This window comes from Sturnus vulgaris, chromosome 26, assembly GCF_052056855.1.
Source record: "Sturnus vulgaris isolate bStuVul1 chromosome 26, bStuVul1.hap1, whole genome shotgun sequence".
In the NCBI taxonomy this organism is placed as follows: domain Eukaryota; kingdom Metazoa; phylum Chordata; class Aves; order Passeriformes; family Sturnidae; genus Sturnus; species Sturnus vulgaris.
Genome location: NC_142268.1, coordinates 4,348,086 through 4,373,760, shown reverse-complemented (window position 1 = coordinate 4,373,760; position 25,675 = coordinate 4,348,086). Strand labels below are relative to the sequence as shown.

The window sequence follows — 25,675 nt, the reverse complement described above, 5'->3', positions numbered from 1 at the left end:
CGGCCCCTTGGTGCTGGGCAGCAGTGGGTGGCTCACCTGGGCTTTGGCTGTATTAAAAGCTAAGCCCTCTGGCACGGCTTTTTCCAGAGCAGCAGCCAAAAAGGTGCTTATGGGGCCAAGGCGGGCGCCTGCCAAGCCCTAATTAGGGCCGCTCAGCGGTGCAGGCGCTAATGCTCAACCTTTCGCCTCTGGAGAGCGGGATTTAACACACCGGGATCGCCTCGGGGCTGCGAGTGCTGCGCTTGGGGTGTCTGGTGAGAGGGGAAAAACCCCCTTTCCTTCCCAAAATTGCACCAGACCGGCAGCTGCCAAGCCTTCCTGGGCCACCGGTGCTTGGCATCCCCAAGACAGCAGGATGCAGAGTGAGCAGAGCCCGGGCACGGGGCGGGCCAGCAGCAGATTTCTGGACACTTTCCTCTTCCCTGCACTTTACCTCACCTTCTCTCTGCATTAACATGTTAACTTTGGTCAAGAGCTTTTCCCACTGACCTACTGATCTTTCCTATTTCGGTCCCTGGAATTAAGGGATTGCTGGGCTTAACTTGCACTAAAGCCTCCAGATCGGCTCTGGAACGGGACGCCCAGGTACGGGCACCACGGGCAGCCTGGGGCACCGAGGGCAGGAGGAGGGAGCCCAGCAGTGTCCGATGGCTCCAGCACGGGTGGGACAGGGCAGCACGCCACCCTCGAGCAGCTCAGGTGCTGCCAGCTCTGCTCCTGCTTCTCCCATTCTCCTTTGGAGCCACTGTGGTCAGGGCTGGGCACCCACACAGGTGATGGGGAGGTTGGGGTGCCCAGAGCCCCCCAGCAGGGATGAATGGGTGCTCTGAGGGCCAGGGTCTGTCCTGGCAGCAGGGATGCTGCCCGGGGGCTGTGCAGCTTCCAAGCTCCTTCCCCAGGGAGCAGCTGCTTCCTATGGCAGAGCCCTGAGTGGGCAGCCAGGACAGGACCTTGACCAGCATCATTTTCCTGCCTCCAGCCCCAGCCTGGGTCCCACAGTCATCCCCAGCTGAGCCCTGCAGGGAGGAAGCTCCTGGCACCCAATGAGCACCTGCCTGCACATCCTGCCACATCCTCTGCCTGCCCCACAGGGTGATGCCTCAGTGTCACCAGCCCCCAGAGCCTCACTATTGATGGTAAAGACAGGGACACCATCTTGGTGGCCCTGAGCCATGGGCTATCTTTATGCAGTATTTCTACAATATTCCAATTTGGGGGCAAAATAAAATCTCCAAATATACCTTTCTCACCCCATATTGGAGGTTCCCCTCAAAGACAGGTGGCTTTTCCACCTGGAGGGACCATCCCTGCTCCAGGCCTAGGGACCATGTCACTGCCAAGTGCCCCCATCTGCCCCGGGACCCCCGTGCTCGCCGCCGGGTGCAGAAGCAGCATCACATGAAACTCAGCAATTTTGTGTCTAGGAAGTTCAAAAAGATGGAGGTGAAGGAGGGGCTGGGGGGGGGGGCAGGAACAACCCAGCTTTGAAGGTGCCTGGAGATTAACTCAAGGCCATGGTAGAGGCTCGGAGACTTTTACAGCAAAACCTCATTAAGGCAGGAGCGGGGGGAACGGGGGGAGTCAGGAAATCTTCTAAGCAGGAGGAAAAATGTTTGATTCAGCAGAAACAAGTGGGAAAAAAGCCCCCTTGAGTCCCCCCACTCCGCTTTTATCTCTCCCGGGGGGATCGGGGCGGAATATGAAATCTGCCCCTTTCCTCTTTCCTGTTTATCTCCTAATTATTACGCTGGAGATTCGGCAGCGCCGCGCGGTGCCCGGGACGGGGCTGAGCGGAGGCTGCGCCGCCCGAGCTGGGGGCGAGCGCCGGGGGGAGCTGCCCGGGGAGCCCCCTGCACCCCACACTGCAGGGCTGAGCCCCCCGGGGCACCAGGGAGGGAGGGGGCGACGTGGGGGACCAGGACCCCTTCAAGTGCCAATTTGGGCATCATTTGTGAGAGGAGATGAGTCAGGGCTCTGCGGTCGGGGCCGGGGAGACGCTGCCTTTGCCCCCTCCCCAGGGACCACAGAGCCCAGTGGGGCCAGAAGGGGGATGGGCTCGGCCAAGGGCCAGGACAACCAGGGATAAAGGGAGCAAAGCCCCCCGCGGCGGGTGCTGCAGCCACCCACAGTCACCCAACACCACGGCCCACTGACCTACTTGGAGCATCACTGCACCACGGGAGTGCGGGATGGGGATGCAGGAGGAGATGGGCATGGAAACAGGGATGGGAATGGAGACGGGGATGGGGATGGAGACAGGGATGCAGGAAGGGATGAAGGTGCAGATGGACAGGAATGCAGGAAGAGACAAGGATGAAAACAGTAATGGAGATGCAGACAGGGATGGGGATGCAGAGAGGAATGGAGATGCAGACAGGGATGGGGATGACGAAGGGATGGGGGTGCAGATGGACAGGAATGAAAACGGGGATGTAGGAAGGGATGGAAATACAGGAAGGGATGGGGATGCAGGGATGGTCAGGGATGCAGGCAGGGATGGGGATTCAGGCAGGGATGGGGATGCAGGCAGGGATGGGGATCCAGGGGATGCTGCGCTCCACTCCAGTGGACACCCACAGCCGCTGCCCGGGGCACAGTAGGGTCCAGCCTGGCCATGGTTCCCCTCCCCCCCAGCCCCTAACGAAGGCTCAGTAATCACTAATTGCTTGGGACACCCCTTGGGGTGCAGGAGGAGACAGAATGTTCCTCCCCCGGCAGCTCTGCTAGCCACGGCTCCAATTAGCCTCGTTATCCTGCGTCGCTGCTGATTAGGGGCCAGGTAATTGCCGCGGCGTTGGGTGTCCCTTAGAGCCACATGGCAGCAGCTATTGCATAAGCAGCGGGCAGGCGCTAAGTGAGCCGTGAGCGGGTCAGACCATCCCGGGGGCTCCGGTTACACCTGGCCCTGCTGCCCCACAGCCCCTGGCCTCGGGTGGTGACAGTGACAGCCCCGCACGGGCTGCAGGACTCAGGAGTGCACCCCACTGCTGCCTCAGTTTCCCCCTTCTCTATGCTCTGTTTTACACTCACAGTGTGCCCAAATGACCCACCCTGCGCCCAAGGCCCCATGACCCCATAGCCCCATGCCATGGCCCCTGAACATCACAGCCCCACAGCCCCACATCACAGCCCCACACCACAGCCCCACACCACAGCCCCACATCACAGCCCTACAGCAACACAGCCCCACACCACAACCCCATGGCCCCATAGCCCCAGGTTGCAGTCCCATGGCCCCACAGCCCCACACCACAGCCATTTTCCATGGCCCATTACCCCTGGCCCCACATCCCCTTGCCCCAGCCCGTGCCAGCCTTTGCCTAAGCAGCCCCAAGGTGCAGTGACTCACAGCTCTGCAGCAGGGCCACGTGCCCAGCACCATGCCCGATCCCACTGGCTGCGAGGACTGGCACAGCTGGCAAAGCCACATCTCATCCCCATGGTCTGAGGACACTGCTCTGTTTGGTTTGGCACAGTTGAGGGATCCTCATCCTGCACAGCAGAGGTGCTTCAGCAGCAGGGCTGGGAAGAAGGGTGACACTGACACCATGGAGAGGACAAAGCAGTGGGACCCAGCCCCTGAGCAGGAGGTGCCCCCTTATATCACCCCCACAGCCCGGGGGACACAATAAGGCTCAGTGGTTGTAATTGCTGCATTTCCCCTGCAGCCCCCCCGGCCCCCACTGCTGCCCCTGCCCCCAGCCCGGTATGGGGGGACCTGGCTGGACCCTCACCCAGCCCAGGGACTGAGGGACAGGATCCCCATCCAGCCCAGGGACTGAGGAACAGGACTCCTGCCCAGTCCTGAGGCTGGGGGCTGCCATGGGGCACCTGAGGATGAGATGTGGGAACACCGATGCTGTGCCCCCTGTCAGTGGGTTCACCCCGTGACCCACTCCCTGCCGGGCTGGCCAGCTGTTCCAGGTGGGAAACTGAGTCACGGCAGGCGCCTGGCAGTGCCCCTGGCAGTGTCCCTGGCAGAGAGCCCAGGGCAGAGACACCGCGGGGTCCGGCTGTGCCAGCCCGGGGCTGGCCGAGCTCGGGGCTGCTGTCACAGCTCTGGCTGTGGTCCCCGCTGTGGTCCCCGAGCCGGGGTGATGGGCTCTGGGTGTGGGACGGGCGATGCTGGCAGAAGGTTCCCCTCTCGCTGGGTGGGGCGCGAGGGAGAGCAAACAGTGATTAAGGCGCGATGGTGTCATCCGGAATTCCTGCTCACCTCCGGGCCAGCCGGGGGCCGGCTGGGCTAATCCTGGTTAAGAGCCGTGCCAGCGGTGGCCACTTCAGTGCTGCCACAGGTTGGCAGGGCCCCGCCGTCTGCCCTGGCCCTGATCACAAAGATTTGGCAGCGAGGCTGGGCCAGGAGGAGAAATGCTGGATGGCGGCAAGTGTCAGTTTTTGGTTCCTTATCCCGTCCTGGTGGCCTTTTCCTTCCTCTGCCACTGGTGCCACCTGTCCTAGGCTGGATCCAGCCCCGCTGGACCTGTCCCCCGGCATTGCCCCGGCGGGTGCAGCTCCTGGCACCGAGTCCAGGCCTGGCACCACCCAGGAACCAAAGGCAGCTCTGGCTCTCCAGCCCCACTGCTTTCCATCACCAAGAGCAGCACCAGTAGACACTGGGGTGAGGGTCTCTGCACCAGCCAGCTGTGAACAGAGCTGCACCAGCTCCTGTCATAGCCTGGGGAGGGGGAGAGAATTTTTAGTGGGTGTTCTGTGACCTCCACCACTGCCACAGCAGAAACAGCCCTGGTCAAGGCTGCTCCTCTCTTAGGAACAAATGTTACTCCAGGGGCTCAGCTACCAATGAGCTGACTCCACCTCGCTCTGGCTTTTCTGGCACCAGGACCCTAATTTAAACCCAGCCAAGTCCATGGGGTGAGACCCTGCTCACGACGAAAAGGTTTCCTGCTCTGGTAGAGCCTCTCCACCTCCACCCTTGTGGCCCCAAAACCGTGGGGCTGAGTCCCAGACCTGCAGCACCCAGCACACGCTCAGGTAACCCTGCAGCATCTCCTTCTCCCCCGGGCCTTTCCCCGGGCCGCTGCCGAGCCTGGCGGTGCCGCACACGAAGGGTTAAGGGGCCGGCGGCGGGAGCGGGTGCGTGGATGGGTGCGTGGGTCCCGCGTTGCTCACGGCAGGTGTGGTGCCGCTTATGTAACCTCATACTTCTGGGTTGCGCTGAGCACTCGGGGAGTATTTTCGCTCTCGCTCTGGCGCGATTCAGCCACGACTGTCCCAACAGCAGCAATCGGCGACCGCCTTTTGGGAGGGGCGATTTCGCCGAGGCCGGACCCTGCGTGCCACGAAGAGTCACTGCGCTGCTCCCGGTCTCAGTTTCCCCATCTGAAATGGGGCTAATGAGAGTGACCTGCTTCGGGCAGCTCCCGTGACCCCGGGGGACGGCAGCGGCCTCGCCGCGCACGCCGCGGGCGCAGGGGCTGCCCCCGATGTTCCCCGGGTGGGATCTCTGCCTCCATCCGGGGCTGCGCTCGCACGAGCCGTGCTGGAAGCGGAGCCTGCGAAGAGCGAGGGGAGACGTCGCCCCGCGTCCCGTCTGCGTGCCCATCCATGCGGAGGAGGCAGGAAAGCCGGGAGGAAGGAGAGAATCCGACCGGCGAGAGCAGCGAACCCGTTCCCAATCGCCATCAGCAAAATCATGTCAGACAGCAGCACTGGAGCGCGCTGGGCTCGGCCCCTCCGCCCCCCGCATCTCCCGCCCCCCAGCCCGGTCCCTCTCCCTGCCGCAGCCGCTCCCGCACCGGAGCAGAGCGGGGCGGTTCTCGGCACACGGGTGGGAGCACACAGAGTGCCACCACAGCTCAGCCCCAGCGTCCCTCTGCCACCGCCACCTGCCAGAGCCAGAGCAGGGGGACAGTTCCAGGAACAGCAGGGGAGCCCCTCTGCCAGCGGCCCATCAGAATCTCTGCACCCCCAGCTCAGCTCAGCGTTTGGGGATGCATGTGGGTGGAAATTGCCCCCCTCAGCTGCGATTAAATGGTTTGATTTGAGTGTTGGGGGGCTGACGTGTCCCTTCAGGGCCCAGCTGCGAGGGCAGGAGGCCATCCAGGGAGGAGGCAGTGATGCCATGTGTAGTGATGGTGATGGTGGCTGCGTCTGTGCCTCTGGTGGATGTTGTCTCCACATCCATGGCTGATGTGGCCGTGCCATGCTTGTGATCACGACTGGATGCCATGCTCATGGCAGGTGCCACATCCATGCCTGTGGTGATGCCAGGTCCACGCCCATGGTGTATGCCAGCTCCATGTCTGCGTTGTGAGTTGTGCTCATACCTATGGCAGATGCCTTCTCCACACACATCAGGTCTCCAGGCCAGTGCCACTGTCCCCGGGCACCTCTGGGCACTGCTGAGCACTGACCCTGGCACCTGAGCTCAGGACCAACCGCCTCCACCCATGTGATGTGGCAGCGGGGAGAACTCTGGTGACCCGGTGCGCCTCAAACCCCAGCCAGGGGACTTTGCCCCATGCCGACATCTCGGGCTCTGCATGGCAAGGTCATGTTGTGTTGTCCAGAGCCACCATCTCTTTGCACGTCTTAGGCAGAGTGTCCAAATGTCCCTTTATCTGGGATACAACCCCGGGCCCCAGAACCACCTGTGTGTACCCCAGCACGAAGGACAAGGTGGCAATGCCTCCCTGACACCTTCAAAGCTTCCTACTACTTCCATGGCGCCATTCCCGACCCGCAGGTCTCCCGGGTGGGTTGTGCCCCCAGACCTCAGTATCTGCACTCTGGCACGGACACACTGGGCAGCCACACGGGGGTCCCCGTACTCCCCACACCCCCCCAGTGCCGGGTGCTGCCCCTTCGGCAGAGGGGCCCCGTCCTGTCCTGTCGGGATTTATTTGGGGTCCCCGCGCCGAGCGGGGTCCGTGTCGGGGATAGCGGGGCTGAACGGGAGCGAAGTGAAGCAAGAGGAGCAGTGATTCAGCGGGACACGCAGCCGGCCCCGTGCCTGGGCGAGCCGGGGCAGGACGGGCACCGGCACAGCCCTCCCGGGGGCGGGCAGCCCCGGGGGCAGCTCCGAGCGCCCCGCGGCCACAGCCGGGCAGGGGTCGTGCAGACCCCGGTCCCGGGGAGGAGCCGGCAGCGCCCGCGCAGAGCCGAACACCGGGCGGCGGAGCGGCGGGGATGGGGATGGAGCAGGAGGAGGAGGAGGACGAAGGGCAGGAGGTGGGGCTGGAAGTGAAACCGATTGGGGGGGGGGCGGGGCGGGCTCGTCATGTGAACGGCCGCATGCTCGGGCAGAAGTGGGTCACGGCGCGGCGGAGGGGCAGGTGCCAGAGCCGCCCGGTGCCGCCCGGTGCTTCCCGGTGCCGCCCGGTGCCTCCCGGTGCCGCCGCTTCCCGCCGCGCCCCGCGCTGCTCCGGACCCCCGCGCCGCCCCATGCGCCCCCCGGCGCCCTGACCGCGGCGGACACGATGCGAGGTGGGTCCGGGGGGCTGGGGGCTGCGGGGGGCAGCGGCAGAAGTTGGTGCCGGTGGGGATCGGGGAGATCCGCATCAGCCTGGCATAGGGGGACGGGGAGGACCCGACGTCAGCCCGGACTGGGATACGGGGGACCCGCATCAGCCCCGCCGGTGAGGGACGGGGGGACTCGGTGTCAGCCCGGACAGTGACAAGGGGGAACCCGCATCAGTTTTGCTGGAGGGGGGCGCGGGGACCCGTACGAGCCCCGCGGAAGGCATGGGAAGGACCCCGCACCAGCCCCACTGGGGACACGGGGGGACCCGCACCAGCCCCGCGGAGGGGAACAAGGGGGGAACCCGCACCAGCCCCGCCGGGGCCGCTCCGCCTTCTCCAGCTCCCCCTTCGTTAGGAATAAAATTCTTGTTTATTTTGCTTTGCTTTCCGACGCCGGCTTAGACGCACTCTTAAGCTTTTCCCCGCACTAAACCCCTTAATCTCCTCTTCAATATGTTGCTCCCACCAGGGCTGGATTTATTGTAGTTTTTTTCCCCTTTTCCCCCTCCCCACGGCGTGGGGGGCAGTTTGGGAGGCTCCTGCAGGGACGGGCAAGGGATTAGGCGCAATTTGGGTGCCCCTTGTCCAGGGCAGGGGTGAGTTGTGCCAGCACTTGCCTGGTTTTTTTACCCGTTACCAAAGGCAATTCCTACTTTTCACCCATCTGCTTTGCCAAGCAGGCGGTGGGGAGGAGGAGGATGGAGGGAGGAAGGCTCCAGCGGGACAATCCAGCAGGGCCTGGTGATGGTGACGCAGCGGTGGCCGGACCCAGCTCTGTTCCCAGCATCACTGCACCCTGGGCTGGGATTTTCATCCTCCTTTAAATCATTTTTCCATCATCTCCTGCCTTTCCCGAGCCCTTCGCCCTGCCAGGACTCCTTCGCGCCCCTCCATAGGTGTGTTTTGGGGGTGCACGTCCTTAGGCACATTTTGGGGTGTGGGTACCAGGACGTTCATCTCGAGCTCCTCAAATCCTCCTTCCTCTCTGCGCCGCGGGTGCTGCGGCTCTGCCCCCGCCGCACTCTTGTGTAATGGTGGGGCCGGGGTGGGTGAAGAGGATGAGACAAGCCCCCCACATCTCCTTCCTGCCCCTCGACATCCTGGGTTTTCACCTTTATTAGGACGAAGGGAAGCATTAACGCCTGTCTAATTACGAACACGCCTGGCTCTTACGTAGCACTTACACAGCCAGCATCGGCTTAATTAGCAACTGGGCGAACTTTTCCTTTTTAAAAAATATTTTTCCTTTCCCCCCCTGAATTCCTGGTGTTGACCCTAATTTAGGGCCAAACCCTCCTGATATCCCAGTATTCCCCTCAGTCGGGCGCTTTTCCCGCAGTCCCGCGTCCTCATCTCTCTCGAAGCTCAAAATGCCGCATGGCGACACCAAATTGATTCAATCTCCATTTTCCTTCCCAAAACCGCCACCGCTCTGCCCCATTTCCCCGGGGGCCACAGCAGCTCCTCGCTCCTGTCCTTCCCTGCGCCGCGGCTGCGCCGGGGCCGGGGAAGAGGCTTTGCCTTGTATAATCCTATACGGTTTCCAGCCCTCCTGCTCACTTGTTTTGCAAGCAGCGTGGCGAGGAGCGTGCGGTGGCTCGGCAGCCTTTGCGACTTGTCCTAGTGACCTAGATCTGTCATTGGAAAAATCAGAGAGGGCGGAGGAGGAGCTTCCCTGCCCGTTTCGGCGGCGTGCACACGCTGGCGCGGCCGGCACCCACCGGCCCTCCCGCACGACGGCCGCGCCTGTCCCGGGTACCACAGCGCGGGGATGCCCGTCCCTGTCACTTCCCAAAAAACAAGCCTAGAGGGGAAAGCTGTCCGCTTGCTTTATGGGGTCCTGAGGGGTCCAGACAGGATTTGGGATCCCCCACCCTGATAACCCCAGGGGCAGTCAGCGCCTGGAGAGGGAAGAGCAGTGGTGGGGGGTGGTGGTCGCCGTCCCCAGCCCAACGTCCCTGTCCCTGCTCCCTGTCACGTTTAACTTTGAACTCGCAGCGGCTATTTAAAGAGCTGCTAATGTCTAAATCAGCCCGGTTTATCGGATGTGGTGAGCAGAGCTGCTCTCCTGCCTTTTTTTAGCCCCAGGGAGATAATTCCCCCCGGTTTAGCAGCAGTGCCGGAGGGGTTCTCCCACCGCAGCCCGATTTGTCCCCACCCCGGGCTGGCAGGTCCCCCTCCCCGCTGCCTCACCTTTGCCACCCTTCTGCACCAGGCAAAGTGCAAAGGGCTGCGTCCTGCCGGCGGGGCCGGCCTTGGCACGGAGCTGCGTGGCACGGGAGCTGCGGAACCGGAGCTGCTGAACCGGAGCAGCCCGGGAGGGAGCCGGGCGGCCCTGGGGGAGCCACAGCGCCCATCCGGCGCTACGATTTCCCTGTTAGGGGCACACACTGCACCACGGGACAGGGAAAAACAGCACTTTACTGGGGACTGGAGAGAATGCAAAACCTCCATTCGCGTGCCTGCAAGGGAAGGTGGCCAGAGGTTGCCCCGGGGCAGGGTAAGAGCAGCTGAACGCTGTTTTGGCCCAAAGTTTCCAGGAAATCTTTGCTAATCAATTAGGAAAGCAGTTCTCCCTCCAGCATCCCAGCCCGGCCACAGGGCCATGGTTGTGTCATCTAAATTTTCCCTGCTGCCCACTTGGCACCGGTGCTGTCCGTGTTCCTGCGCCTGGAGCTGGGGCTGTGAACATCGGGCACGGGCCTGGCTTGTTTGGGGTTCCCTGGGGTGCATGGATGGGGATGGAATTTTTTGGCAGCGATGGCCGAAGTGCCGGGGTGCTGGGAGACCCCGAGGCGCTGCGGCACTGGAGGCTGTTTAAAGTCAACAGCAGATGTAAAGGGGTGATAATTCCCTTTATTTCCTTATTATTCCTACCCCAGCAGTAAAACACAACTGTGAATGGTGCCTGTAGGGAAATGCAGTCACTCCTAGGACTGGAGGTTGCTGCAGGGGATGCAAGAGCAGAGCCAGGGTTTAGGGCAGGAATGGGGGTCCCTGCATGTCCCTGTGGGTCCCTGTGCAGCCTGGACTCATCCTCTTCTCCCTGCCCTGGGTGCACCAGGGGGATGAGTTCCCCTGGAAGGGGAGATATGGTGGAGGTGAAGCATCAGAGAACCCCAGTGCCCTGGCTGGGGCTGGGGGACCCGGGGGGGCTGCAGGGCTGCTGCCAATTACCAGGGGTGCCTGTCCTGAGGCATCGATCCAGCCTGGCAGAGGGATGGGCACGGACCTGCCTTCCCAGCAGGTTCCCTGGGTAATGAGCCAGGGCACTGGGGAAACACTGGGGGGTATTTGGGGCAGGGATGGCCCCAGAGGCACAGAGCCGGCTCTGAAATACTCAGAGCTGGGATACTCGCCCCACTACCAAGGACAGCATGGCCTCACGTGGTCCCCCAGAGGAAGGGGTGGTCATATTCTGCCCCTGTGAGGTGACAGCTGTGCAGGCTCACCCCAAGGGACTGTTCAGGGGATTGTGCAGGGATCTCCCAGGGCACCCCAAAACTCGCCCCTCCCAGAAGTCCTCACCCCACAGCCAGTTATGCTGATGGGAGGGGGAGCATGTCCAAAAAGCCTCCAGCAGCACTGGGGTCACAGCACGTCCCAAGGTGAGGGTTTTGAGGTGATTTCCCCAAAGCAGTGAGATCATACGGCTGAGGGGAGGGATGGGAGGAGGAGGAGGATGGGGACACCATCCTCCCTGCACCACGGAAGGGGGGGTCAGGCCCCCGCGGCTGCATCCTGCAGGGCCTGCCTTGTTTTGTTTTGGGGTGCAAGAGATGCCCGCCCTTGGGGCGGAGGCGATGGAGAGGAGGGTGTGCCGGCGTGGCGTGGCACCAAGGCCGATTCCTGCTCCGGGGAGGGCGGTTCTGGCTCTGCCGAAACCACGGGAGCCTCAGCATGGTCTGGGGTGAGCGGTGCTGGGCTGGAGGGGACACAGCTGGCTGGGTCTGGGCAGTGACCGGCGACCTCACCTGGAGCCGCAGCTCATGGTGACAAATGGGTGCCCCAAGCGGGAGGTATCACCCCAAAATGTCCCAAAATCCCCGCTCCCGGTGGCAGGAGGTCGGGGTTCTGCCCTGAGCACCGGCCCGCTCCCGGAGTGGCCGCGGGCCCGGAAGGGTTAACGTTACACAGGCCGTGGTTACACAAGCGCGCGTGGCCACGGGCAGAAAGTGTGTCAGTGGGACAGGATGGCTCCAACCGCGGGGCCACGCGCAGCCGCCGCTCCGGGGGCCATCGCCCCGCCACGGCCGGGCCCCGTGGCCGGACCGTGCCACAGGGCCACTTACATAAGGGCCGGCCGGTGGCAGCGGGCCGGGAGTTGGGCAAGAAGTGTTTACAGTGGGAGGAGAGCAAATACCACCGCCGGGACATTTTAATTGCCGGCTGGAGATCATTATTAATTATTTTTTTTAACCCTTTTGTTGTTTCTTTTATCCCGATCGTTATTTTAGCCCCATCGGCCTCAGGGTGGAGTTTCTCTGCTTCCTTCCCCAAGGTACACCCTCTCCTAAATGCCCCCCCGTTCGCAGCGTGGCCGATGGTGGCACGGTTGTGATGGGAGGAGATGCCAAATTCTCTGGTGGGGAAACTGAGGCACGGGGGGAGGGGGTGGAGGAATACCCGGGATTTGGGTTCTACTGCGACGTTTTCCCTGATCAGAGTGAGATTTGGGGAATCGGGAGCCGCTGTGGCCACCCCACCCGTACCCACATTCCTTCTCATCCTTCTGGATTTGCTCCCGGAGTGTGTTCGGGGGTCTCGGGGGAGATGGGGACATGGTCCAGCCGCCTCGGGGGTCCACGGCTGCGGCACGAGGGGACATTGATGGAGCCGACTCGGTGATTCAGCCGGGTTTACAATCAGAGCAGCAATTAACCGTGCTGGGCTGTAATTGCCATCGCCAGGTTATGGCCCTATCTCCACGTCAGTTATTTGGGGCGAGCGTCTTACGAGCGGGTCAGGTGCCAGCGGCGGGCACGGCCGGGTAATTAGCAGGATGGTAATTAGAGCCCCAAAAGGCTGCGGGCACACGGCGGGTGGTCGGGGTTTCTCCTTCACCAGGACAGCATCATCCCCATCACCTCCAGCTCCGGGGGGCTCCCGGGGGGCTCCTCTCGGCCCGTGGGCGGGATTTGGGATCCCATCGGCATTACACGAAGCCTTTGGGATTTTTGGGGCACTGCGGGCTGGCGTGGCTGGGCCGTGTTGGGTGGGTGCCGGCGGTCCCGGGCCGTGCTCAGCCCGGTGTTTGCCGGTGCCGGTAATTCCGGGTACCGGGTATCGACCGCGGGCGTGAGGGCGCGGCGCCCGCGATGCATCACCCGCTGCCGGCGGCTGCAATTAACGTTGCATAACGAGCCGACGCCGCTTCCTGCCGGGGGTGGCACCCCCTCCCTGTGCCCCCCGCCGTGCCACCACCTCGGTCCCATCCCGGGACAGGGCTCGGGGCAGGGTGTTGGAGAGAGAGGCGGTTCCTGGGTCCGGCAGCATGGGAGAAGATGGCACCGGGATCCAGGGAATTGGGGGTGTCTTGGTCATCGGTGATTTGGGGGTGGCCCTCCTGGTGCCTCTCTCCATGCCTGCAAAAGGGGTGGCCCTGGTGCTGCAGTGTTAATGCAGCTGCGGGAGATTTGAGGATGCCCTGGACATCCCTGCCCTGCCCACCGCGGGGAAATCAGCTCTGCTCTCCCAGGCCCAGAGCCACGGATGAGGAGTTGGCAGAGGATGTGGGGAGGAGCAGGGATGAGATGTGACTCCCTCGAGTCGGGGGAAAACACACAGCCCTGGGAGAAGTTCGGCTCAGCAGCCTGGGGAAGGAGGGGTAAGGCCCAAAATCACCTGGTGCATGTGGGGCATTGGGTTAATCAGTGAGTCAAAGGATGCAGGAGGGATCCGTCCCTCCTCTTATACCTGAATTTGGAGTGAGTCCTTCCCCAGAGTGGCTGAAAGCAAACCTGCCCCAGGGGATACAGTGATGGCATCCCTGGGGGTACCAACAGCATTCCTGGGATACCGACGGCTTCCCTGGGGGACCAATGCCATCCCTGGGGGATTGAGCATCCCTAGGAGGGACCAATGCTATCCCTGGGGGACCAATGGCACCTTGGCTGCCCCTCTGCCCAACGAGGCTTCACTGCCCCATCCCAGCCTCCCCCCAAGCAGCAAGGGACCCCAGGACCCTGCCAGGTGCTGGGGTACAGGTGGCACTGGCTGAGAACTGTGACTGTCACTCGCAAAGGTGGCCCTAAAAAACACATCCCTCGAGCAGAGCCGATAGCTCCCCAGGGAGAAGAGAGGCAGAAGGGAATTACCCGAGTGGGGATTTGCACAGGCCCAGGAGATTGGACATCACCATAATCTGGCCGTGGGGGTTATTTTGGCGCGGCGGTGCCTGCCCAGCACCCTCGAGAGCGATGCCAGGCTGAGTCTGGCCGGGGGGTGCGGGGGCTGGAGCGGGGATTAGAGGGTGCAGAGATGCTGGGAGGCACGTACGAGTCCCGGGGGTGCCGTGCATCCCCCCCCCGCGGGTCGGGAGGACAGAGCCAGCCCAGATCTGGGGCAGCTGGAAAATGAGGAGGACGAAGCCTATTAGCAGCTCAGTGCCAGCGAAGCAGAAGCGGGGAGGGAAGCGGATTTGTGGGGGGAAGGGGGCCGGGACCTTGAGCTGGGGATGGCTATATCGGTCCTGGGTTTCAGAGGAGCTGCTGGGGGGGGCGGGGGGGCCCAGACCCTCTGCCTGGGCCAGACCTCCAGCATCAGAGCATCTGCAGCTGCAGGGGTGGGGATAGTCCCTGTGTCAAGGCTGTCCCTGTCCTGGTGCACACATCAGTTGAAAAATAAAGGGAGTGGTTTCAAAACAGGGTCCCTGGCAGGCTGGGGCTGAAACATTCCATGCTCTCCCAGATCCAAGGGCTTTCCTACCCTGTCTCTTGTTGCTGGGGGATGGAGGTACCCCACGCCCTGTGTGAACCTTGTAGGGACCTCTCTGAGGTGCAAGAATCCTTGTGGAGTCTGTGGGAAGAGCTGAGGTGCCGGTGGGTGCAGCTCTCGTGCCTCAGTTTCCCCGGGTGCTGAGCCAACCCGCGGCTGTCATGGACAGGGAGCCATCTCTCTCCTGCCATTCAGCAGTGACCATTATTAACCGCCGTGGTTTCCCCTTTCCCCATCCCTCACAGCCCAAATCGAGGTGATCCCGTGCAAGATCTGCGGAGACAAATCCTCAGGGATCCACTACGGTGTCATCACCTGCGAAGGCTGCAAGGTGAGCCCAGGGATGGCAGTGCGGGCAGGGGGTCGGCTGCGGGGGCTGGCTTCCAGCCGGGCTCTTTCCTAACTCCTCCCGTCCCATCCCGGGCAGGGTTTCTTTCGGAGGAGTCAGCAGAACAACGCCAGCTACTCCTGCTCCCGGCAGAGGAACTGCCTGATCGACCGCACCAACCGCAACCGCTGCCAGCACTGCCGCCTGCAGAAATGCCTGGCGCTGGGCATGTCCCGCGACGGTGAGTCGTGCCCTGGAGGTGCCCGGGGTCCCCAGGGGCCACCTGATCGTCCTCGGAGCGAGTCAGGCACTCAGGAAGAAGCTGCTTCCCCTGCAGGGCCAGCCCGGTGCAAGGAGGGTTTGGGAAGCAAGAAATGCTTTTGTATTTTCCATGGGAAAATCGAAACTGGTTATGTTTGGTTTGACCCACGGTCGGTCTGGGGCGGGTTGGGGTGCGTCCAGTGGGGTCCCAGCCCCGCTTGGGGCTCAGAGACCCCCCAAACCAGGCACTCCCCCGGGAGCCAGGATGTTTCCCAGGGCAGTGGGCGGTCGTGGCTTTGCCCTGGGGGGTGAAGCTGCCCTGACACGGCGCCGTCTCCCCCCGGGGCAGCGGTGAAGTTCGGCCGCATGTCCAAGAAGCAGCGGGACAGCCTCTACGCCGAGGTGCAGAAGCACCAGCAGAGCCAGGAGCAGAGCGGCGGCACCAAGGATGAGCCCGAGCCCCTGAGCCGCGTCTACACCACGAGCGTCAGCAGCGGCCTCTCGGACCTGGACGACATCTCCACGCTGTCGGACGGGCTCCTCTTCGATTTCCCCCTGACCCCCGACGGCAGCAGCACCTACTACAACCTGGACCTGCTGACCTCGGCGCAGCCCTCGCCCGACCAGTCCAGCCTGGACGTGGCTGATGCCACGCTCATCAAGCAGGAGTCCATCTACGAGCTGATGCTGGAGCCGGCGCTGTTGGCACACGGGGCGCTGGAGGGGGCCCAGCTGCCCCCCGACATCTCTGTCCTGGAGATTGGTGAGTGCCGCTGCGGTGCCGGGCACATGTGGGGGAGGTGTGGCCCCAAGGATGGTGCCTGGGGCCACCCCAGCACCTTGCAGGACATACCCAGCTCTGGGGACACACACCTGGTCTAGGGGAAAGTGTCCCTGCCCATAGCAGAGGGTTGCAATGAGATTGAAGATGATAAGTGGATGGGATTTAAGCTTCAAACCCAAACGATTGTGGGATTCTAGATAGTGAGCCCAGCCTCAGATCTTGGAGCAGCCCCAAGGTTCCCTGATGGAGCTCAGCATACCCAAGGTCATGTGGCACATCCCTGGCTTGCTTTAGGCTCAGCCCCTGCTGTCCAATCTGTCCTCACACCCCCGTGACACCATGTGAGGACCCCATCACCCCTCCAGCTCTCAGCCCCAGCAGCCCCAGAGGAGAGGATGGGGTTGGGGTCCCCAGGTCTCACCGCCCACTGTCCCCACCTTGCAGACCGGGTGGCCCAGAACGTGGTGAAGTCTCACCTGGAGACGTGCCAGTACACAACAGAGGAGCTCAAGCGCCTGGCCTGGAGCCTCTACTCCCCCGAGGAGGTCCGTGCCCTGCAGAGCAAGGTGAGTGCCACTGTCACAGCCCCAGACACAGCCAGTGTCCCCTGGGGCTATGCTGAGATGGGGGTGAAGGTGAGGAGGGTCGGTCAGTGCTTTGGGGGCTGCCCGAAGGGGGAGTTGGCGGTGGCAGCTCACGTCCCAGGTGTCCTAATGCCACCATCCCCCTTGGATGGCACAGCACTGGGGTCTCACTCCTGCCCTGGGGGGTCACAGAGCTGGGTGCCAGGGTGTCGGCACCCCCTGAGAGTGTCCCTGCTGTACCACAGAGCTGTGAGGCCATGTGGCAGCAGTGCTCGCTGCAGATCTCCAACGCCATCCAGTACGTGGTGGAGTTCGCCAAGCGCATCGATGGCTTCATGGAGCTCTGCCAGAATGACCAGATCATCCTCCTGAAAGCCGGTAAGAGGGGGGACCCCCACCACCCCCCTTGTGTCCCTGCCACTCCCCTTCATGTCCTCACTGTCCCCCTCCCGTCCCCAACGCCTCCCCTGAGCGGCAGCTGTGGGGCCAGAAGCAAATCCCATCTTTTCTCTTGGCTGGTGCTTTCCTTTTAGGGGTCCCCTCCCTCGCTGCCCCAGTTCTCCCAGTGCTGAGGGAGCAGGTGCTGGGCTGGAAGGAGCTGAAAGTCACGTTTAAGGGCCATGGTGAAGGGGGGCACGTGGGGAGTGGCTGCCTTGGGCAGAGGCTTTTCTTCATGGCCCTCTTCCAAATGTCACCCAGAAACTGGGATGGAAATGAGAACAGAAGGTTTTCCTCTGGGAGAAGGGGTGCCAAACTCAAACAGGAGCAGGGAGGATTGACAGAAAAGGATTGGCCTCTTCTCCCAGCAAGAGACTGGGAAGAGGAGGATGATGGCAGCACACACCCACGTCTCCCACCCTTCCATCTGCCCAAGCTGGTGATGCCGTGCCCAGGCCAGGGAGCTGAATGTGCAAAATCCCCAAAACACTGGAAAAATCCTCATAGTTTCTAATATGTCAGAGCTGGGGAGCTGAGATTAGCACGTAGCACTGGGGACACGTGCCAGTGTCCCAGCGAGGTGCTGTACCCCAAAGCCAGAGCTGGCCTGCCTGACGCACTGGAGTTTAACTCATTCTTTCATTTCTTCCTTCCATTTTCTTTTTATTTATTTTGTTTTCATCCTTTCCTCTCTCTTGGTGCTCCACGACCTCGGTCTCTCTGTGCCTGGCTGTGAATGACTGGATAATATTTCCCTTTGGTGAAATATTGTGGTCACAATTGGACACCTAAAAAAACCCAACCAATCCCAAAAACCCAAACTGGATTTGTTGAAATACCCATTCTGCTCTTGGGAATGAACAATTTGGACCTCAAACGTGCACTGGGGGCTTTCCTCTTTCTTACATGTGGTCCTGGGGTGATGAAAACCCCCCTGACCTTCCCCGCCCTGCCCTGCCCTGCCCTGCCCTCGTCTGCGCTCTCTCTGCCTACATCAGGTTGCCTCGAGGTGCTCCTGATCCGCATGATCCGCGCGTTCAACCCCTTGAACAACACCGTCCTCTTCGAGGGCAAGTTCGGTGGGATGCAGATGTTCAAATCCCTCGGTAAGAGCTGCCCCTCCCTCGGGGCTCTCCCCCTTCTCCCCCTTCTCCCCCTTCTCCCCCTTCTCCCCCTTCTCCCCCTTCTCCCCCTTCTCCCCCTTCTCCCCCTTCTCCCCCTTCTCCCCCTTCTCCCCCTTCTCCCCCTTCTCCCCCTTCTCCCCCTTCTCCCCCTTCTCCCCCTTCTCCCCCTTCTCCCCTCTGTTTTCCTTGTCCCTCCCTTCTCCCTCTGGAGCCCAGACAAGGCTGGAATTTGCAGCCAGGTGAGTGTCCAGGACTCTCCTCCACCCATCTTGTCTCCCAAAACCTTTCCAAGCTCCGGGTGCCGCTGGGTTCTGCTGATGGGTGGGCAGAGCAGTGACAGTGACGTGTCCCTGCTGTCCCCTGCTCAGGCTGTGACGACCTCATCGGTGCCATCTTCGAGCTGGGGAGGACCCTGTGCCGCCTGCAGCTGTCGGATGAGGAGCTCGCCCTCTTCACTGCTGCTGTCCTGCTCTCCCCAGGTACTGGGGGGCCCTGGGGAGGGCCCCATATCCAGGGGTGTCCTGTGGGGAGAGCTGGCCCCGTAAACCTCAGCACTGCTTCCTTGGTGGATTATTTCAGTTATTCCTGGGAAAATAACTTTTAAAAAATTATCTAAAGATGCACAGAATGCATCTGTCAAATCTCCTTGATGGGAAGAGGAGTCACCCATGGTGGGGTGGGGAGCATAGAGAGGAGCCAAAACCATCCTGGAGAGCAGGAAGGGTTAAAAGAGCCAGGGGCCACTGCCCTGTGCCTGGAAGTGACCCTGTGGTGACTCTGTCCTTCCTCTCCCACAGACCGCCCATGGCTGACCGAGTCCAAGAAGGTGCAAAAGCTCCAGGACAAGATCTACGTGGCCCTGCAGCACGAGATCCAGAAGAAACACTCCGCTGAGGACAAGCTCTCGAAGGTAGTGGTACAGGAAACCCAGCCAGGGGTACAGGCGGTGTCTGAGCTGGGGGATGTGACTGTGCCAGAGCTCAGGAGCCACACGCGGGCATTTTGGAGAGCGAGACATCAAACCTGTCAGAGGAGGAGAATTTCTCCTTCCCAGGGCTGTGAATCTCCGTTGTGGTGCAGGCAGAGGCAGCACCATGCTGCTGAACCTGGCAGGGCATGAGGAAGTGGGGTTTTTTAGGCAAAATTTGCCATTTTGAGAATGTTTTGACCTGTACAGAGGGTGGGGAGGAGCCCCTTCTCCCTGTGGAAAGATGGGGGTTTGGGGGTGAGGCCAGGCTGCTGCCAAAGGTGGGGAGTCTGCTGGTATCCCAGTGCCAGGCAAGGCCAGTGATCCCCAAACACAGGGAAGGGGGAACAGCAGTGCAAGGGACACCAGTTGGGAACCCCGTGTTCCCCAAACCCCCTCGTTTGTCCCCAAGGGAGGGGGAACAGTGGCACTACACCCAGACCCAGTAGTCACCAGCTCCTTCTCTCCCTGCAGATGGTTTCCAAACTGCCCTTGATGAAGACCATTTGCAACCTGCACTTGGACAAGCTGGAATTTTTCCGTCTCCTGCACCCCGAGACTGCCATGAACTTCCCCCCCCTCTATAAGGAGGTTTTCAACTCGGAGCTTCAGTACAGCGACCCCCGGGAGAGCTAAGGCCGGGAGCCAGCGGCCCCCTTCGAGCTCCCCAAAACTTGGAGACAAACTGCACTTCAGAGGTTTGGGGCAATTAATTTAAATCAAATAATCAAACTCAAGAGAATCCCGGGGGGGCTGTGGTGCCTCCCTGGCCCCGTCTCCTCGCTGTGGATTGCAATAGCTCTTGAATGTAAAGCACCTTGAAGGAAAAAGCAAATGGACTTTGCCATACCAATGAAATGAATGTGAAATCTCTGCTTGGGAGAGGAGATGCTCCCAGCAGTGGTGAGGGACCAGCTGCTCCCGGTGACACGGGAGGAGGGAGTGCCCTCCCTGCTGTCCCGGCTGCACTCTCCACCTCCTATTTTTATTTCTTTTTTTTTTTTAATTATTCTTATTTTTATTTTATTGGGTTTTTTTAACCCAAACACCAGGCATGGGATAAAGAAGGGGCAATGCTGACTCGGCTGGGTCGGGTTGGGGCTGGAGCTGAGGAGAGGGAAAGGAGAGAGCTTTTGCTTTATTTCATCTCCCACGGGTGCAGCAGGCCCCCGGGAGCTTGGCCAAGAAAGGTCTGGCTGTGGCTGGTGGGGGGATTCAGCACAGGATTCTCCTGTGGAAGAGGCTGATTTGAAGGAAAAGATGCCCAGTGCAGCAGGGGAAAAGTTTTGCAGGGTCTCCATGCCCTCCATCACAGCTTTTTCCCAAATTCCCAGCCAGCTCCTCCAGCTGGGTGACCACACGACTTTGTGGAGCTGGTTCAGCAGGTTCACCTGCCTCATGCCACCTTTGTGCATCCCAAAAGCTTTTCCAGGGCCGTGGGACTTCAGCCAGAGCCCAAATCCTGGCCATTCCACCCCAGAAGCACCCGTGGCCACTGGAGGGGCTCCAGGGCTGTCCCTGTCCCCGTGGTGGCTGAGCAGTGGTGGCTCTCTGGGTGCTGCTGTTGTGTGGAGTTCTCTTATCAACCCCATTAAAACTGCCCCATGGTTCAGCACCCAGAGGAGGGTTTGTGACCCTTCCTCCACCCAGCCCACAGCTGGTCCCATTCCCAGGTTCTCCCTTCCCACACCACACACAGGAGCAGCATGTGGCTGCCTGCTGCTGCAGGTTGAGCTGGACCCAGGCTTTCCCTTCAGTGAGCTCCTTAGAACTGTTATTTTGGGGGTTGTTCTTTTAGGAGCTTTTTAGGGGGAGAAACTGTCTGTTGGAGTCAAGGAGAAGTGAAAAGTCCTTATTCCTTCCCTTCAAGGAATAAGGGTGGTTGGAAGGAATGTGGTGTTTGGGACCTGCTGCTCCTTTTGGGAGACTCAAAAAGGGATGAAGGGAAGGATTTGTGGGGTGATGCTGTTCTAGGCCACAGCAGCAGGGGATGCTTGAGAGACTCTGTGGCTCTGCAGATGGATTTTTCCATCTCTGTTCCTGCTCCCGCTGCAGCAAATGCCAAAAAACTACAAGGGAAAAATCTGCTCTGAGGCAGCCCCAGTTTCTGCTGACAAAGGGCTAAAATCCCAAGCCCCTTTCCTGCTTTGTGCTGATTCCTCGTACACCCAACCCCATCCTCCGGCAGCTCAGATCATCCCCGAGCACGAGCCAAAACCTTTGGATCCATAACTGCACCCTTTAAATGAGCAGCTTTCTTAGTGACGTGAGGGATATTCCTGCTTTTATAAAAAGACCTCCTAGGGAAGCCCATGGACCAACCCTGACAAGCGAAGACTCCCCAGGAAGCTGATGGGATTTCTGCTCCGCTTGAAGGCAGAGGGAAACGTGGGACCGCGTTCCTCCCCGGCAGCTGCGTGCAGCCCTGAGCTCCCTGGGTTTGCTGACCACATCCAAACTGCTTCTGGGAGCAGATTGGAGCCCACCAGCCTTGGCTCCCTCTCTGCTGGAGCCAGCTCTCTGGGAAAAGGCTGCCGGCCTTCCCACGGCCCCACGCGACGTCCAGTGCCAATGCGTCGCTGTCCAGCGCAGCGTCCACGGCGTGGGGATGTGCCCAGCTCCTCTCCTGCCCTCTCCAAAGCTTGGACAGAAGCCAGAAGTCAGTACTGCCTTTTACGTCCAGAGGGTTGTGCCTTTTTTTTTGGAAGCATCATTTCTGCCAGCACCGTTCACTTCCCGGGAAAAGCACCCCCAGAACACGACCGAGCTTCTGCCGCGCTCGCAGGGAACAGCCCGTGGGTGTTTGGAAACGTTTGGGGGGAAAAAAAAAAAAAAAAAAAAAAAGCACACACCCTTCTTTTCAGCCTCAGTATTCCTCAGCCAACACACACCAATGGTCAACACCACCGACTTCATTTCATCCGGCAAAGAACCCAGGAAAGCACCTTAACCCGGGAACAGGCTCACCACACAGCGCCCATCCCGTGGGGAGAGATTCTGGATTATTCTGAGCAATAAGAGCCCCCCGTGGGAACCTAGGGAAGACTGGAAGTATTAAACACGTGTAACTTGACCTGCCAAACTGCGGGAATCTGCACTTTTCAGTTCTCTTTAAAGGAACCGACTTGATTCGATGATTTTTTTGGGAGGGGATAAAAGTGATTCGGTGTCGATTCGGTGATTGCTGGCCTGGGACGGGCGCCACGCATGGCAAGGGATGGCAAGGGACGGCAGCCCCTGCTTTGGGCTCACCAGGGCTGTGCCAAGGCTCCTCACCCCCGCTGGGCCACCCAGAGCTCCGTGCCCGCAGGGAAAGGGAGAACAACAAAACCTGGGCAGAAATGCCCGAAAAAGGGAGATTTTGGCTCTCCCCTGTGGCCAGGGGGGAGGGTGCCCGGGAGCCCCGAGCCCCCCCTGGCTCCGGTGCTCCGTGCTCGGTGTCTCGGAGACGTTCCCATCCCAACACGGGATGTTCCTTTCCAACAGCCCAGGGCGGCCCCGGCTGCCAGCGATGGCTCTTTTCCAGACCAAGATTAATTTAGTGTTTGTTTGTCTGCTTTGGCAGTTTAGCTGAGTGTCCATTTCCACCCACAGAACCCTCACACTGTGTATAAAGATGGATCAAAAATATATATAATATATATTCTTGTGAATGTTGGTGCAAAAGAGAAAAATATATAAAGTTTCAGTCGGTTTTATGTTATTTTTTATCTCTATGAATGAAAGGAAGAAATGGAAAACCTTTTATTTCCATTTACCACCCCTCCACACACACCTACCTGTAGATACCAACAGGTTTTATGGAAATGTTTTACTTTTTAGATTTAGGAAAATGCTTCTGTTCTCATTGAATGTTCTGTCTTGTAAGATTGTAATTTCTATTTTTTTAAAGAAAAGAAAATAACTAAATAAAATTTCCTCTTTCAGACCAGTCAGCTTAGGAAGGGAGGGCAGGGGAGGGAGAAACGTTTATTTAAGGACAAAAACTGTTGTTGGAATTTTTCATAACATTAAATAAAAAGTAATATAATGTATGGATGACAACCTTTTTACTGAGGTGTGTTCTATAGGTACATAGATGTATATTGCACAAAATTTACAGGAAGAAAAATAAAGTCTGTTTCACAAGGTAAAAAAAAAATTAAAATGTTGGAAATAGTGATTTTAAATTTTAGCAAAGAATGAGAGTGGAAGCGAATCCCTCAAAGTGACGGAAAAATCTTTAATTTATTCCATGGATTCAGGACTGAGCTGTAACAGAGTCCCAGAATGGTTTGGGCTGGAAGGGACCCTAAAGCCCATCCAGTGCCACCCCTGCCATGGCAGGGACACCTCCCACTGTCCCAGGCTGCTCCAATCCCAATGTCCAACCTGGCCTGGGACACTGCCAGGGATCCAGGAGCAGCCACAGCTGCTCTGGGCACCCTGTGCCAGCCCTGCCCACCCTCCCAGGGAACAATTCCTGCCCAATATCCCATCCATCCTGTGCAGGATTTGGATATAAGGGTAGCTTTCAGACACTGCTACACTTCATGCCAAGAGCACGACAAAGTGAGCCAGGAGGAGGCTGGAGCAGTGCCCTGTGAGGGTGGGTCTGGTTTGGAGCCCTTGGAAGCACTTCCCAGCCCCTGTGCATCCTCCAGCCTGGGCACTCCAAGGAAGAGCAGAGGTCTGGGAAGGTTCTTCATCCGGGAATCCTGTTTAACCCCTGGAGCTGAGGGACAGGGACTGCACCTGGAAGTACCAGGGACACATTTTGGGGCAGGAGACTGGAGACAGGTCTGAGGGGATGGTGCATCCATGGGAAGGAATCAGGGACAGCCAAGGATCATTTGAGAGTCATTTTCACACAGTTCCCAGTCCTAGGAAGGAAAGAACACCCCAGGTATTCCAGGGCATTATACATGGATGTTCATGGATGTCCTGGATTTAACAAGGATGCAAGGCACCAATCTCTGCTCTGGGCCAGGGCCAGGAGCCCAGGAAGGGCTGGAGCTGTGCCAGGGCTTGGCATGGAGCTCAGGGAAAGGTTCTTCCCCCCGAGGGTGCTGGGCACTGCCCAGGCTCCCCAGGGAATGGTCCCGGCCCCAAGGCTGCCAGAGCTCCAGGAGCGTTTGGACAGCGCTCTCAGGGATGCTCAGGGTGGGATTGTTGGGGGGTCTGTGCAGGGACAGGGGCTGCACTCATCATCCCTGAGGGTCTCTGCTAACTCAGAATATTCCAGGATTCTTTGAATCTCTGCTCTGGGTGCAGACAGGCCAAAGGGATCACTGGGTGTGAAACGTGCAATTCTCATCCTCGTTTCCTTCTCCTTCCCCTGGGAATCTCTCCTGGGTGTCCCTTCCCTTCTGCTCGTGCAGATCCCGAGCTGGGTCCCTCAGCAGCACAGCAGGGCTGTCCAGGAGCTGTGGAGCAGAGGGAAATAATGAAAAGGGATCCTTGTGGCAACAGGGTCAGTCAATGCCAGCTCCCATTGCTGCCTCCAGCCATTCCCAGGGGACAACATGGCTTCTCCTCCACCTTCCAACCCATTTGGAGCTCAGATATTGGATAAATCCTGACAGCTCCCAAGAGCTGGGAACAGCCTGAAACAGGGCACAGCTTGTGGAGATGCTGGTAAAGGCTATCATCCACTTTGGGGGTGGAGGGAGTGGAGCTGGGGTATCCAGGGAACCCTGTGTCCGATATGGGAGCACCAGAGTCGAGGGTGCCACCCTTGGATTGCTGCACACTGACATTTTGTTTTTCATTTTTAAAAATGTGTATTTTTTTCCTCTCAAACATCCTGTTTCTTTGGTGTATTTCAGAAAAATAACATAATAAATTAAAGCATGGCAAATCCATTTAAAAATTCCTTGTGAAGAGATCCTCTTTAAAGGAAAAAAAAGTTCGGGAAAAATGGCTCCAAGGGAGAAGCTGAGAATTGTCAAGGAGGTTTCAGAGCTGAAGGGCGGGATCAGGGTGGGCTCTGGAGGGACGGGATCCCGTGGGACAGGGGACAGGAGTTTGGGGGTGGCCCGGGCGGTGTCCCCTCCTCGGGTCCCCCGGTCCCCGCTGTCCCCCAGTAACGCTCCCTCCCTTACTGGTCCAGCAACACCGGATTTACTGGGGCCGAGTGACCTCTGCTGGTTCACACCCAAAATATTCCCTGCACGTAGATGATCCGGATGGATGGGAACAGGAGACCTGGCCCTTCCTTCCCAAAAACTCCTGCGCAGCTGGAAAATCCTGGAGCCAGCGGCAGTGGCCGTGCCCGCTTTGGGGACGATCCCCGGCAAAACGGGACAGCCCAGCCCGGGCAGCGGCTGAGCGCGCTGGGCTCCAGGGAGGCTTGGTGGGGTTTGGGGAAATTTTAGGGGAAGTTTTCAGAGAGAGGTCTCAGCATTTGCTCAGCTAAGAGCGATGAGCCTGACACACTCCCTGGAGCTGGGACCGACAGAAACCACGGCCCCGGCGCTTGGAAATGTTTTTTAAAGTCGAGTTGGGGTTTTATACACCTGAATTAAGAGGATTTGCAGAGCTGAGACTTTGGAGAGGGATCCCTACCTATATTTAGGAGTCTAATGTGGTGAAAGTAAGGACTTTAAGGAGCTCTAGAACCGAACAAAAGTGTTCAGGCTGGAAGGGACAAGAAAAGAAAACAAATAAACTAAATCAAATTTCCTCTTTCTGACCAGTTTAGGAAGGGAAGGCAGGGAGGAAGAAATACTCATTTAAGGACAAAATTGTTGTCAGAATTGTTCATAACATTAAATAAAAAGTAATGTAATA

General features: G+C 59.5%; 1 protein-coding gene across 1 annotated transcript; it reads left to right on the top strand.

Moving 5' to 3' along the window:
* The first annotated feature begins 7,305 nt into the window (after positions 1 to 7,305).
* LOC106858019 (nuclear receptor ROR-beta-like) lies at positions 7,306 to 23,051 on the top strand. The gene is made up of 10 exons (XM_014884430.2): positions 7,306 to 7,446; positions 14,664 to 14,749; positions 14,846 to 14,987; positions 15,357 to 15,770; positions 16,236 to 16,357; positions 16,621 to 16,753; positions 17,812 to 17,919; positions 18,306 to 18,416; positions 18,735 to 18,847; positions 19,379 to 23,051. Exons 1-10 carry the CDS (start codon positions 7,440 to 7,442, stop codon positions 19,538 to 19,540), a joined length of 1,398 nt encoding a protein of 465 aa, XP_014739916.1. The 5' UTR covers positions 7,306 to 7,439; the 3' UTR covers positions 19,541 to 23,051.
* The last annotated feature ends 2,624 nt before the right edge of the window (positions 23,052 to 25,675 follow it).